The sequence below is a fragment of the Prionailurus bengalensis genome, chromosome A3 (assembly GCF_016509475.1).
Source record: "Prionailurus bengalensis isolate Pbe53 chromosome A3, Fcat_Pben_1.1_paternal_pri, whole genome shotgun sequence".
In the NCBI taxonomy this organism is placed as follows: Eukaryota; Metazoa; Chordata; class Mammalia; order Carnivora; family Felidae; genus Prionailurus; species Prionailurus bengalensis.
Genome location: NC_057354.1, coordinates 65,682,078 through 65,696,886, shown reverse-complemented (window position 1 = coordinate 65,696,886; position 14,809 = coordinate 65,682,078). Strand labels below are relative to the sequence as shown.

Here is a 14,809-nt window from a genome sequence, read left to right as displayed (position 1 = left end):
ACCTAAGTATGTATGTATGTATGTATGTATGTATGTATGTATGTGTATGTGTGTATATATATATATATATATATATAAATTTTTTTTTAAGGGTCAGATTTTATTTTCAAGTTTTCTTGTCACTTCTACTTCTTTGAGGTTCACTTCTAATTTATGTACAAGAAATGCTTCCCGTATTTCTTTTTTTTTTTTTTTTTCAACGTTTATTTATTTTTGGGACAGAGAGAGACAGAGCATGAACGGGGGAGGGGCAGAGAGAGAGGGAGACACAGAATCGGAAACAGGCTCCAGGCTCTGAGCCATCAGCCCAGAGCCCGACGCGGGGCTCGAACTCACGGACCGCGAGATTGTGACCTGGCTGAAGTCGGACGCTTAACCGACTGCGCCACCCAGGCGCCCCAACTTCCCGTATTTCTAATAAATTCCCCCATAGGAAAAAAAAAAGTCTGAGTGAATTAGACTATGGGATTATTGCCACATTAACAGCAGTGCATTTCATTTGGTTGTGTTTGAGTGTTTCTAGTGTTAACACCGGTGCATCTAGGAAGCCTTCATAAGTCAGGACTTGATAAAGGAGGTTATCAATCTATGACTTGAAAGCCAAAACAAAACAAAATGGGTGTCAGCTGGATAAATAATGAAGAAACGCTAAGAACAAAGCCATCATTATCCCCAACCACTCCTTCCTCAGACTCTTACCATACTGCATTCTCCATGCTCTTTCTGGAGGACCAGGGAAGGCCTCAAACCTCATCACCACTCCTGTAATTATCAGTTAGCCAGGCCCAAATTGAGCCTTAGAGCTGAGCAGCTCAGCTCTAAGAGCCAGGGCCAGGTAATGAGCTTAGTTCCCTAGCAACCTGTACATAAGTATTCCTGATAAAATGGATTACATGCTGCTGACGAATCCCAAGTAGATATCATATTGACCCAACAAAGGAGTTAATTTGTACCTTCTGCCATGCCATGGCGGAGGGGGGGGGGGCGCTGAGAGAATTCTTTATTCTCTGTTTATATTATCCCTGGAACATCATGGTAAAATAAAATGCCCCAATGGGGTCAAGAGTAGATGTTTCGACTTCTTATCGCCCCTGCAAAGTAAAGGTCTCATAACAGGAATAAGAGGGTCTGTTTTTCCTTCCATTGCTTTCCCAATACAATTCAGATTGCCTAAAATACTACTCCCCAAGGAATTATTCCAGAATGCCCTGAGCAACAGACATAAGTAGTCACTCCACCGTAAATCAACCAACCACCATTTTATTTACACCTGGTCTCTTAGGAGTTTGGTTTGTGTTCATCAGTCTCAGGGGCCTAATCTGCACTGGATATTCAGACAAAATGAAGTTTCTAGAAGCCAATGGAGTGTGAATCCAGGCTCTGCCACTTCCAGCTGTGTGACCTCTCTTTGGAATAATAGGTCTACCTCAGAGGCTTGACTTGAAAATTAAATGAGTTAATAGATATAAAATGTTTGAAATTGAACGTGGAGTATAATGAGTCCTATAGAAATTGTTGCTATAGTATTGTCATTATTGAGCCAAGGACGACCCTGAAATGGAAGGTGAGGACTAGCCCACCTAGATGACCCTTGTCCCCCTTTCTCAGACCACCACAAGGGCAGCTTTGCCCAAGATATTCTTTACTGGAACCAGTAACCTCTTCCTCTCACATTGGGGACCTGGCCCCAATATGTGACCCCCTCCATCCACCATCTCAGTCATAGGAAGGAGACAAAGTGTCTAGCAAGAATTCACTAGAATCTTGTGGATGAAACAAAGCATTTAGAGGGGATATGCAGAAACCACTGTCATGGCAACCTTGTGTTGGCCCTAGTTCAAGTTATGGGTTGGGGAGTCAGAAGGATGAATTACTTAACTCCTAGGGACATATAATCACAGGCGTGTTCCTCACACCTTAACTAGTTACACTTCTAAGTGTAATTGATTTCATCATTAAGAAAAGATTTTATAATTAAGAAAAAGGATGTAACAGAGCATTCATTTTCTAGTTGAGCAGACACTTCTTCAAAAAGGATGGCCCCGGGGCGCCTGGGTGGCGCAGTCGGTTAAGCGTCCGACTTCAGCCAGGTCACGATCTCGCGGTCCGTGAGTTCGAGCCCCGCGTCAGGCTATGGGCTGATGGCTCAGAGCCTGGAGCCTGTTTCCGATTCTGTGTCTCCCTCTCTCTCTGCCCCTCCCCCGTTCATGCTCTGTCTCTCTCTGTCCCAAAAATAAAAATAAACGTTGAAAAAAAAAAAAAAAAAAAAAGGATGGCCCCTCCTGATGTACTTATGAGAGGAACAGACGAATTCAGAGAATGGGCCACAGCTATAGTCAAGGACAATCTGGGCTCAGGTTAGGGGACAGGTAATATATATTTTCTCTGTTTAGCCAGTATGCCTGGGGGTCAAATCTACCAACAATGGGGGCTCAAGTCTGTTTCATGAACAACTGGCCCACTGGTCAGAAGAGGTAATCATTATAGGCAAACAAAGCAGGACAAAGCTCTCTATCCAGTTTGGGGCCTATCTTTGTAAAGGATATTGAAATTGTTAACTAGGTAAGACAGAAGCTAACATTTATTGTGCCTTCTGTGTGCTAGAAACTGTGCTATGCTTTAATGAGAGCACAATAATACCTCCTAGGAGCTCTTCCGATGTGGCACCATTAGTCATTGAAAGTATGTCTGAATTTGGAACCCTGATGAAGAAGGAAAGCCCTGTGAACGTAAAGGCTTTGATCAAGTAGAAGCCTTTACTGAATTGAGCTCTGAAAAGGGAAGACTAAATAGAAGCACTGTTCATTGATTTCATCCTTGTTTTTCTCTCACATTAGCAGCAAGCAAGTCTGGAAGGGTCCTGTGTATGGTTCCCAGTGAGTTGCATTTTCAAAGATCTTTAAAATCCTATAGATCATGCTGTCTAATTCTTTCTGTGTGTCCTCCCCCAGCTTTTATGATGAGTGAGGAAATCAATGCCCAGAGAAATATCTAAGAACCATCAGTGTCAGAACCAGAACAAGAACCAGAATTCCTTGATTCACAGTGCCTTCTTTCCTATATCCCATTTTCCCTACAAATCAACAAGGCACAAACACACACAAGTAGCTGAATGGGACATACCCACTGTCTGGCAAGATCTCAAAGTCAAAGCATTAATGGCCAGCAGGGCCATCTGAAGTACCTGAGACCATTGTAACAAAAAGTTCAGGTTATGTGAGGAAAGCCTGCTGCCTAAATTGAGCAATCTCAATAGACTGACTTCTCCAAATTGCCCCGTGTGTAAAACATCAGTCTACTATCAAAATTCAACATGAATCTAAAAACGGACACAGACACAGACACACACACACACACACACACACACACACACACACACACAGAGTAAATCCCGAAACCCAGCAGATGGTGTTGGGGGAAGGTGGGAGGTCTGATGTCAACCAATGAGGAAACTGGCTTTGTTTGGTGAATGGGTTCGATGACTTGGCCCTCTGGTTTTAGATTTCAAGTTGAAACTTTGTATTTAAATCTGATTCTGTGTACCCATGAACTGTGAGCAAAGGACACCTTAGAGGTGTGTAGGTCACCGAACCCAACTGGCAGCTATCTAAATTCACATTTCTAATCTGTCTGGGATTACACCACCAATATTTTCTAGACTATCCAAAGGAACACTCTACTTTCTTCACCAGCCTTTCTAGATGCAGAGGGAAGGTCGAATGGCCTGTGGCAATTCTTCCTTCAGAAGCTCTCTCTTACTGCCTCTGGACACATGTGGGTTATTGAAACAGCCTCTTTCCCAGTATGTCTGCTTTTCCTTTCTCCCTTTCGTCCATGGCACACGGAGGCGTCACGCTGCACTAAGTCCTCACTTCCCATGTGACCCTCCAGGAATCTTTTATCTCCAGAGTAAGTCCAGACTGCTTGCCGGGCCTTGTAAGATCTCCCCAGCTTGGTCAGCACCTCCTCAGGAAGGTGTCTTTCTCATGCCCTCCCACTGTGGGCCTCCTGTTTCAGCACAGCCATTGCTCTCCTTTCACTGGCGGGTCTGTTCCTGGCAAGCCCTTCTTCCCTGTGGCTCCCTGTGCTCTGAGCCCCAGATCTGTGTGAGCCTGGCCAAGCTGTTGAGCACCCCGACCTCAGTTTCCTCATCTGCCCAAAGAGACGGCAGAAGCATCACACCCCATGAAAGTTTGTGTGAGATTATATCGGTTCTATGCAAGACTCACCACATAATAGGTGCTCATTAAGTAGAAGCCACTCTGTGCCCCTCATCACATACTATATTCTCAGTTACTGATTAATGTATATTTTATCTACTCGCCTTGAACAGAAGAGTTACAGTCCCTGCTATCTTCCAATGGCACCTGATAGGGTGCTGGCACAGAGCAGAGCTTCATGACCAACTTTCTCGTCATCAGAGTGGCATATCCTAGCCACGTTCCATCTACTTCCCTCTCTCTCTCTCTCTGGTAGAAAACCTTCCTCAGTGAGCCAAAGTGGTTTATACACTTGCTTCTAGGTACTGTTTTCTGCAAATGCTTGTATTAACCATCCAACCCATTCAGAGATGGCACTCACAGAAAATACTAGAAATCTAGGTTTTAAATCTGCTTCCCCAAATTCCATCTTTACCTAAATCTCAGGAATGCGCCTGTTTTAGTAATGGAAGGACCTTTGTAATGACAGTCTTCAGGAACCGCTGCTCCATATAAACATCAGCTTACATATGGGTAGGTAAAAATCATCAAGATTTATTCCAGACTCTCAGAAGTTACAGTGGTTTTAAACTGTTGTTTTGTTTTGAAGTGAAATCCCCTCTTCAAATGCTAGGTTACTTGGAATCCTAATGTGTGAAGAAGTTAGAAGTGCTCCTTTGGGAGAGGGAGGTGAGCGAGGGTTCCCTTGCCACGGCATATCCAGGGTCTGTGTGTCCTCATGCGTGTGCACACACATGCAGGCACACACCGCACCTCCACAAAACCTCATGCAAAAATTACAGCTTAGAAGAATATGCAGATAGTTTAGGAAGATACGGGTAAGTATATTCCTTACCTACGGGTAAGAGCGTTTAAATCTTACTCTGCCATATGTCAATGTCAGGTAGATTATTTACAATTTGCACTCGAGTTTATGTTCTAGAGAGAGAGAAATGGCCATAGAAAGAGGCAGTTCTGTTGCAGAGAGGCAAAAGCCATTTCTGGGCAGCACCTTCTGGTTCACTTCCTGCTGATGCCAGCTCTACAGGAAGCCAAGCATGGACTGGTGGCCGGTAGCTCCCAAATAACAGCACTTCTCTACAAGAGGCCCTCACATATTGTAGAGACCTTGGAAATCATTTGATGGAAGAATAGTGACAATGGGGATGGTTATACGCTGTCACCTGGTGAAACAGTTTATCATATAGAATATCAACTTTATAAATAAACAGATAACTACTTTTAAACTGAAAATACATCAAATAGTAGTCATTAGAATCACTCTTATTTTCTTGAGCTTTTCTGAATTTTCCAAATTTTCTACAATGAACAAAAATGCTCTGTGATAAAATTTAAATATTTTTTATTTTTTTAAAGTTTTTATTTGAGAGCATGAGAGAGAGCATGTGTGCATGTATGAGTGGGGGAGGGGAAGAGAGGGAGGGAGAGAGAGAGAGAGGGAGAGGGAGAATGAATCCCAAGCAGGCTCTGTACTGTCAGCACAGAGCCTGACATGGGGCTCTTTTAACTCATTTAACATGAGATCATGACCTGAGCTGAAACCAAGAGCCAGACGCTCAACCAACTGAGCCACCCAGGTGCTCCAAAATTAAATATTATTTTTTAAAAGCCAAGGACAACAGTTTCGGAAAGAAAACAAAGCAACGAGCTCTGGGCAGTAGGTGCATGCCAGCACTTCTCACACCGTGGCGCAACAAACATGTTCCAGTGAAGCTTTGGGTTCCATAAGGCCAGGAAACATAACTATCTGGTTCACCACTAACTCCTTCAGCAGGTAGCATGGTGTCATGACACCCATGGCGTGGTACATAGTGGTTGCTCAGTAAGTGATGGCTGAGTGGTCAGGTGTGAGGACCTCATCCTATTCCTGCCCATTTCGGATATATGGACAGTCCCTGATTTCCGATGGCTCAATTTATGATGTTTGTGATTTACGATGTAGTGAAAGCAATATGCTTTCAGTGGAAACTGTACTTCAAATTTTGACCTTTACACAGGCCAGTGATTGCGGTACTCCCTTTTGAGGCTGGGCAATGGCATGAGCCCCAGTTCCTAGTCAGTGACATGGTCACCAGGGTCAACAGTCCGCGTGCTTACAACCAATCTGTATCCATACAACCATTCTGTTTTTCACTTCAGGACAGTATTGAACCAATCACATGAGATACGCAACAGTTTGTTATAAAATAGGCTTGGTGTTAGATGATTTTGCCCAACTGTAGGCTGATGTAAGTATTCTGAGCATATTTTCAACTTATGATGGGTGTGTCAAAACATTACCTCCTCATGTAGAGAAAGAGCTCTAATTCCTGTGCCTAGGTCCCTTTCTCTTCCCTTCTCTTGCACTCCCAGAAAACAGACACATTTCCAGAAACGGTCTGATAGATCCTACTATATCTGCCAGCATTTTTTAAAATCTCAATCTCACTGGGTCCAAGTCAGATAGAACTATCATCCTTAGACCCTTTCTCCTATGTGTGATAGCAAATGGAGACAGGGGAAAGGAGTTTGGAGGTGAGGCTATCTGAAGTAGAGAATTTAAACAGTAGGAAGGAGCTCCACAGAATAATGTGTGAACAAGGGCCATCAGGAAATCTCCATTCCAATCTGGATTCTATTACAGACAAGTTGTAAGGCCTTGCTGGGCCTCAGTTTCCCGTCTGAAAGAGAGAGTAACCATACTCGCCTCCCAAAGACACATTTAGGGCATGTTCAATGGCTGATATAAGCGAAAGCATTTTTAAAAGCAACTTTAAAAAGCATTTTTAAAAGCATTTTTAAAAGCAAATGCAAGGTTTCCTTAGAGGCAAAGAGGCAGGAGCATCGTAGATTAAGAGCCAACATGCATACCTCTCTGCCCCCAGGGCACATGAACATTAATTAACTCTATAACCTTTGTTTCATCAGGTAGAATGTATCCTGGTATGTTTCAAGACCTGAGTCAGATCCTTCTCCTCTGTGAAGCCTTGCCTGATTATGAAAACTCTTATCTCCTCTGACTGGCTTGGGCATGCCTGGCCTGTCCGCACATAGACACATCCTACCAAACACACACACACACACACACACACACACACACACACACACACACACTTTCTCTCTCTCTCCCTCTCTCTCCCCACCCACATTTCCTCTCTCTCTCTCTCTCTCTCTCTCTCTCTCTCTCTCTCTCTCTCTCTCCCCCCTCTCAATCCCCACCAGCCCTCCATGGCCTCAGACCACCCCTCCTCAAGAGAATTGAATCTGTCCGCCATACTAGTTTGATTTGCGAGCATCTTGATTACCAGGTGGCTTTCTGACCCACACGCCAACTCATGGTGTTGAACATGTCAGTCTACTCTTGTGAGGCACCAGTTCCAGTCAAAACTCCTCCAGCCCCTTCCACGTCTGGCTGCCTCATACAAGCACGCTCTAGTAGGAGGCATACTTTGTTCAACTGTTTCTTGGCTCTTATAATCTGACACAGTCATCTGTTTTTCAAAATATCTCCCAACGGCCTAATTTTTAACTTTGCTTTTTGCTTTTGTGTTTGCCATCCTACAGAAACAATGATCAAAACAAACATCAGGGTTCCTTGCAACTGTCATTTTTTTCCCTATGCTGTCAACACCCCTGCTCTGTAGTTCTCACCCTACGCTCACACGGATTACTAAAACTCATTTGAAAAATGTCTCCAGTTGCTTTTTAAGGATTTTTCCATTCTGCATTTCCCCCAGGGCAGCGAGGGAACCTGGCCAAGGGAGATTCTCTAGGAGTTCACCCTCTGTTTCCTTCACAGCAGCTGAGAGAGGCACAGCCCTCCAGGAGCTAGCTTCCCAGGCCTGGCGGGAAATGCCATAGGGAGGGGGATGGGTGCGATGAGGTAGAGATTAATATTTTTAAAGAGGAAAAATCGTGGATGAAATTACTCAAGACAAGTTTTATGGGATCCAGTCGGAAGCAATGATTTCACAATGGGGTTCATACATAGAATCTAAAAATGCCTGAGAATTTTATTTCCTGTAACTACAAAAACAAAAACAAAAGCAAAAACAAACCCATCACTCAGTGGCTCTCTCATCCCTAAGATTTCTGTGCATGAGTGAGAGGCCTGAAGAGGCAGTTCCTGAAGTCACTCCTTGCCCTAAGCCCTGACTTTGACCAAACCTGTAACTTGTGGAGCTGCACTGGGTGCCTCGCCCAGTGAGGTTGGCTCATAGTGCAGTAGGTCTGGAACAACATGGCAGTTGGGGTGCGCAGTCCCTGCACAGTCAAAAATCTGCATAGAACTTGACTCCCCCCAAAACTTTACCAATAGTCTACGATTGCACAGAAGCCTTGCTGAGAACATAGTCAGTCGATGAGCACATATTTTGTATGTAATATGTATTACACACTGTATTCTTACAATGAAGTAAGCTAGAGAAAAGAAAATGTTATTAAGAAAACCTTGAGGAAGAGAAGACACGTTTGTAGTCCTGTACTGTCTCGAAAATAAGCCGCACATAAGTGTGCCAGTTCGAGAGCGTGTTGTCCAAAGGCCAACTGCACTTCCGCCCCCTCTCTACCAATCATCTGATCTCGCAGGTGCAGGAATTTTCTCAACATCCTCTACTCTTCCTCTCCTTCACTGCTGTTGTTCAGCCATTTTCATTTGCTTGCGGAAGTAGGGCACAGAAAGAGGTGAGAGTTCCAGCGTTGGGAAAACAGTGTCGAAGAGGAGATTGGTCGATAAGTTCTAGGTTTCCTCAGTCATCTCTCTGCCCTTACCCTCTTTCAAATGCCACCCATGCTTTAAGGTCCTGGTTTTGTTTCACCTCCTCTAGGAAGCCTTTCCAACTACCCTTTGCAGGGCTTCAAATGTTTCATCTCCGTGGCCCCATTAGAAGAGCTGTCCATCACTCTGCACATCTGTCTCCCCAGTAGACAGTCATCCCCCTGAGTTCAGAGTTGGTATGTTTGGAGCTTTGTAGCCCCAGAATCTAGCAGTGTCTAGCCTATAATAGATGCTCAAAAATACCTGTATATTCATTGAAATCATTATGGACACTACTTTTTTAACCAAGAAACAGTTATTGTGTGTGTGAAAATAATAAATACCATTGATAGCAGTTTAACATCATCCATTTAAAAGTCATCTGGAAGTTTTAAATATGGAAATTTTAGTTTCTCATCTGTATCAATAGATGATACTGTAATTCTGGATGGCTATGTCAATCTTGATGAGCATAATGCCTTTATGAAATAAGAATTACATTGAGGGTTCTTTAGTTGTGAGAGAGAGGGTCTGATAGAAATGAGGGTTCTCTATCTCAGCTGGAGTTGGAAGTCCCTGATCCACCTTTCATACTATATATTTGATAGTTAATTAAATACAGTTGTGTAGCTTTCCCTAGTTCAGGCTACTCCACCAGCCCCAAGAACACACAGCATAGCAGGAACTGAGATCAAATATACTGGTTTGAATTTGACTGAAATTGAAGTTACTGGCTTAATTTACTGGCCTGTCTGCCTTTTCTTACTAGCACTGGAACAATGGAGCTGTTTCATTTGCTTTTCTTCCTTCCAGATCTTCAGGAGAAGGATCAGAGTATATGAACCAATGGCAGGTAGGCACGGCACAGAAAAGGCCAAATTGGCCTTGAATCGTACCTTCAGTGGGCTGTGAGGACCATATCTAATTCACGACTTGACATCATGACTGGTGCCAGTAGGTTTATATACTCATCACCATTGGTCACCACACCAGACATGGCACCCACACCTCACACACATTTAAGTCCCATCGGGCAATCTGTATAAGTGTGGCCTGAAGCTATGTGCAAACTATCAAGAAGTTCTAAGGGTGTGTTTCTATGGGGGCCTTTTCCCCTACACACTGAAAAACAAAGGCTCACCTAAAAGTAATTAAACCTGACTTAACATTATTGCTGCTTTGTGTGTCATAATTAAGTAAGAATGAAAGAAATCTTAATAGGATTGCAATCAGATCTCACATTCCTTTATCATGTATTAGAGTCTTAGTTGAAACCAGGTTCAGGGTCCTTTCTTTTCAGGAAAAGTGAAATGAAAGCCAGACTGAGCTATGGCTACTGAGCCCGGTTCCTGTTCCCACCCAGACCCTGGCCCAATCCTCCCCTCCTCACAGCCTGGCTTGAGCACCCTCCCAACTCCAAACCCCAAGAGCACCTCTTCTCTGAGTCCTCCTAGTTTGAACACCCACCCAATACTCTTTGCTGCCATTTGTTTACAGAAAGAGTATAAACTCCCCATTGCTTATGGAGTAAACCCCTCCACATTTTGCTGATAAACCTAGAGCCAGCACCTACCTCATAGTCAGGTGAGTGAATAATAGCTACTCTTTAAAACCATGACTACTGGGGGCACCTGGGTGGCTCAGTCGGTTAAGCGGCCGGCTTCGGCTCAGGTCATGATCTCATGGTTCCTGGGTTCGAGCCCCGCATTGGGCTCTGTGCTGACAGCTCAGAGCCTAGGCCTGCTCTGGATTCTGTGTCTCCTTCTCTCTCTGCTCCTCCCCCACTCATGGTCTGTCTCTCTCTGTCTCTCAAAAATAAATAAATGTTAAAAAAAAACATGACTACTGGTTGTCAGAGGAAAAGTCACCTTTTCTAGAAGTTGGGAGTTCATAAAATGATTCTTCGTAAGACTGCTTTCATTAATAAGCTAAGGTCCTTCAGTGAAGTTAAAATATGATTCACTTTCAAAAACTGAGATGAACATATGTCTGCTGTGTAAAGTGGGGTGTGCTATTTCTCTATGGAATGATGGTGGCAGGGAAGAGGTGGGGCAAAGTTGCTCCTGTAACTATAGCTACCTGACATCAGCCTGAGAGAAAGAGTTAGTAAATATCTGAACTACTAAAGTCTCTTCTCTCCCCAACCCCATGCTTTAGCCATCCAGACCCCAATCTCCATGTGTCAGTTTGGGTATTGTTCTCCCATAAAGGAAATCCATGGTGTTTATTAAATACTGCTTTGTGTTCCAAAAGCTGCCATACAGTGAGGAACCTTAGCCTTGATATTCTACAATGCACAGAGGAGAACACTGGTGACATGGAAGACATCCATTCCCATATCTCACTTATTCAACAAGAGGTGTAGGAAAGCTGACCCTCCACTGTGGCTTCCCAAGAATGTTGAACCTCTTGGCAATATGTCCAAAGAAAAAACACCAGTGTGGATCTCTACCCATGAAACCACCTCAGACAGGGAAAGAGATGGCTACCTGCTAGGGGTAGGGGAAGAGGGGGAAATCTCCTGCCACAGAGGGGGGCACGGTGCTGGGTCAGGCAAGAGAGAATATCAGTGTGATATCAGAGCAAGGTCCCACTGGACTAGGAGTCCCAGAGACCAGATGCTAAGTCCACTGTGGCCAAAACAGAGTGTCTATAGGCAAAAGACTTCTACTTCGTTGACATCTGATTTTCTCACTGGTGCAAAAAGTAGAGTAGAAGAGAGAATTTTTATAAAATCTTCCAACCCTCCAATTCTGATAGTGAATACCCACCAAATGTGAGGCCCTGTGATAGGTGCCATGGAAGATAAAGACTTACAGGACACATTTTTTCATTAATCTAAAATTACACTCGAGTGGAGAAAAGAAAAAGTTAACCATATGACTGATCCTCTTTTACCATGTTGAGCTCCGCATATGTACACATACATGCATAGACCCACAAATATTAGGAATTACATAACACATTTCAAAAACAAGGATAGCTAATGACTCCTGCACCTGTTCAGAAAAGGGATTTCCAGATTTTCAGAAGGTGTTTCTTATCTTCCTGAGAGATCAGAGGGATAGGAAATATCCACTAGATCACTGTTTCTCAGTGTGGAATAGGTGATTGTAGAAGTGGAGCTTGAGATCAAATAATTGGGAAATAGTAGATTAAACACAGGCAATCTTTTTTTCCCCCCCCATTGCATTTCTCCTCAGGGAGTTAAATAAGCAAGTACATGTTGAAGCAGTCTAGAAGAAGTCAAAATTTCAATTCCCCAAACTATGGGCCAAAGGATCCTTTATTCTTAGAATTTCTCAAGTGATGAGGGTTCAGAGAAATACCCTTTGAAAAACAGTGTACCAAAGAGACTGTAAATTCCCTGAGGTGAGAGACTGGAGATACCGTTGTATCTCCAGTACCTGGCACATGGGAAGAAGTCAATAAAATACCATAAAATAAAAATTTGCCAAATGACCAATAATAGTTGAATTCAAAGTGGAAGAACATCATGGCAGTGACATAGAGGTGAGAGTGTGCCAAGGGGCAAGAGATCGTCTCTCCATGATGGTGCCCTGTACTGTCTGGGCTCCAGATGGGCACGGGGGGGAGTTTCAGGTGAGGTTGCCTTTGCCTTCTCAAGAAGCTGAGGACGACAAACCCATAAGCCACCATAAAAGACCTTCACTCCCCGTAACAAAAGGGGAAATAAAACAGGAGCTTCATAAAGAATGTTGGCATTTCTCTTCTTTACTAACAAACAGTAAGTTACAAAATCAGTTACGATAGTCATTGGTCAGACTCCATAATGCAGCTACAAATTATTTTCATTTCTTTACTGCCACCTTCTGGTTCCCAGGCTCCCGCACAGCCAGCTGAAAATGAGCATTGTAAGCACTTGTCCACATCCTCTGCCTCATATGACATTATACAAGTCAGAAGTGGTCAGGGCGGGCTTTACTCCTTTTCATTTGATCTGAAGGCAACAGAGAACTTAAGTGATTTGCCTAATGATAGAAAGTTAGGAGAAGAGCAAGGACTAATCACACCTGTTGTTTTTTCCAGGGAGCAAACACTGGGTTTAGCCATTTGGCTTTGTCCAGCTGCATTTGCAAAGTTCTATTGCTCTCTCATCCCTTCACGAGCACAACCCTGAATGGAAAATTCCACACCCTTAAAAAAGAGGATGCCGTTCAGATATACCCTGATCTTTTCAAGGGTAAAATCCATGCCACTTCACAAGGCCTGTTAGAAAATAATGGAGAGGGTCTATAATTGATATTTTTAATCAGACATCAAGATACCATCACATCATACAGCACTACCTCAAGATGGTGGCTTCTTCCTAGACATACCTTGGTCTGAAAGCAGCAATAGAGTTGGGTTAGGTACGGGTGTTTCCGCGCCAGAGCCAAAATCCTCTTCTCTGTCATCGTGCAGTCCACATCATCATCCTGGAGGATGACATCCTTCTTTAAAACTTTCACAGCATATACTTCATCTTTGCCTTTCAGTTCGGCCAACATGACCTGCAAATGAACCAAAACCACTCATAGCAATCTATCCATGCATGGAATCCAAAGAAGAAACACAAGTCAATCTCTAGCATAGAAAAAAAAAAAAGAAGCAATACATATCTGTTAAATAATTGTTCATATGTTCATATAGATTTGTCCTGCTTATAATCATACTATTTTACATATAATTTTGTTTAAACGAACGTGATTTCATAAGGTTTCATCACCTACATCGTCACCAACATTATCAGGGATGCTTATATTTAACTCAAGTAAACATATTACTGGAGCACCTAGGTGACTCAGTCTGTTAAGCATCTGATTCTTGATTTCAATAAATAAATATATATTTATTGGATTGGGTGTTTTTGTACATGTACTTTTTTTTTTCAACCATATCCTTAAGCTAGAAAGTCTTAGAAGTTGACTACAGCGTTAAATATTTTGCACATTTCTTGAATTTCAAAAAGGATGTACAACAGAATTTGCCATCAGGAGTGGAGAGGTGCCTTAGTTTTATGGCAATGTACCCACATTGGGTGTTTTCACTTAAAAAGCATTTTTGCTCATGTAACAGGTGTGATATATAACCTCCAGGCTGTTTTAACTTGCAGTGAAACTTGTTTTTAATTTTAAATTTTGTTTAAATCCCCATTAGTTAACATATAGTGTAATAATGGTTTCAGAAGTAGAATTTTGTGATTTATCACTTACTCATGCCAGTAAATGCCCTCCTTAATGCCCATCACCCATTTAGCCCAACCCCCACTTACCTCCCCTCCAGCAACCCTCAGTTTGTTCTCTGTATTTAAGAGAAACTTGAAAAAATTTTTCCTCTAATTGTGTGAACTGTCAATTTATATTTGTCAAGGTAACTTTGTCTAGTTATCTACTACTTTATATTATTTTCTTATGAGTTTGTAGGAGTTTTGTATATAAAGATGCTAACACTTTGCTTTCTGCAAAGGTTTGTCTAAGCCTGTTTTAGGATTTTCTGTTCTATCTTCTATCAGACAGGATCACTTGTCCTCATGTAGCTACATCAGTCATGTTTGCCTTTGTGGTTTCTTCTAACACTGGGAATGTGATTCCTTTTCCAGAGGGCAAATTACCAGTTTATTAAAGTCCTCCTATCACTTGATATTTTTGCACTCATTTCTGCACAACATGACAAGCCTTTCTCCTTTTAAACAGCTCCTAAGCACACTATTCCAAGGTGAGCTGCCAGTTCTCAAGAGTGGGAACTCAGAAGCCTCAAGAGGGAATTCAGGGGTCTACCTAAGGACCTTTCGTCGCCCACACGTAATTCACTCTTTAAAGCTAGCTCCAACGTTGGCTGCAATTTTCCCCAA

At 42.9% G+C, this 14,809-nt stretch overlaps 1 protein-coding gene across 2 annotated transcripts in view; it reads right to left on the bottom strand.

Moving 5' to 3' along the window:
- Window positions 1–14,809, bottom strand: part of PRKCE (protein kinase C epsilon) — a 501,273-nt gene that overhangs the window by 138,609 nt on the left and 347,855 nt on the right. For both annotated transcript variants that reach the window (XM_043603304.1, XM_043603305.1), the window contains exon 10: window positions 13,296–13,469. In XM_043603304.1, coding sequence (XP_043459239.1) covers window positions 13,296–13,469 — 174 coding nt within the window. The remainder of the gene's footprint in view (window positions 1–13,295; window positions 13,470–14,809) is intronic.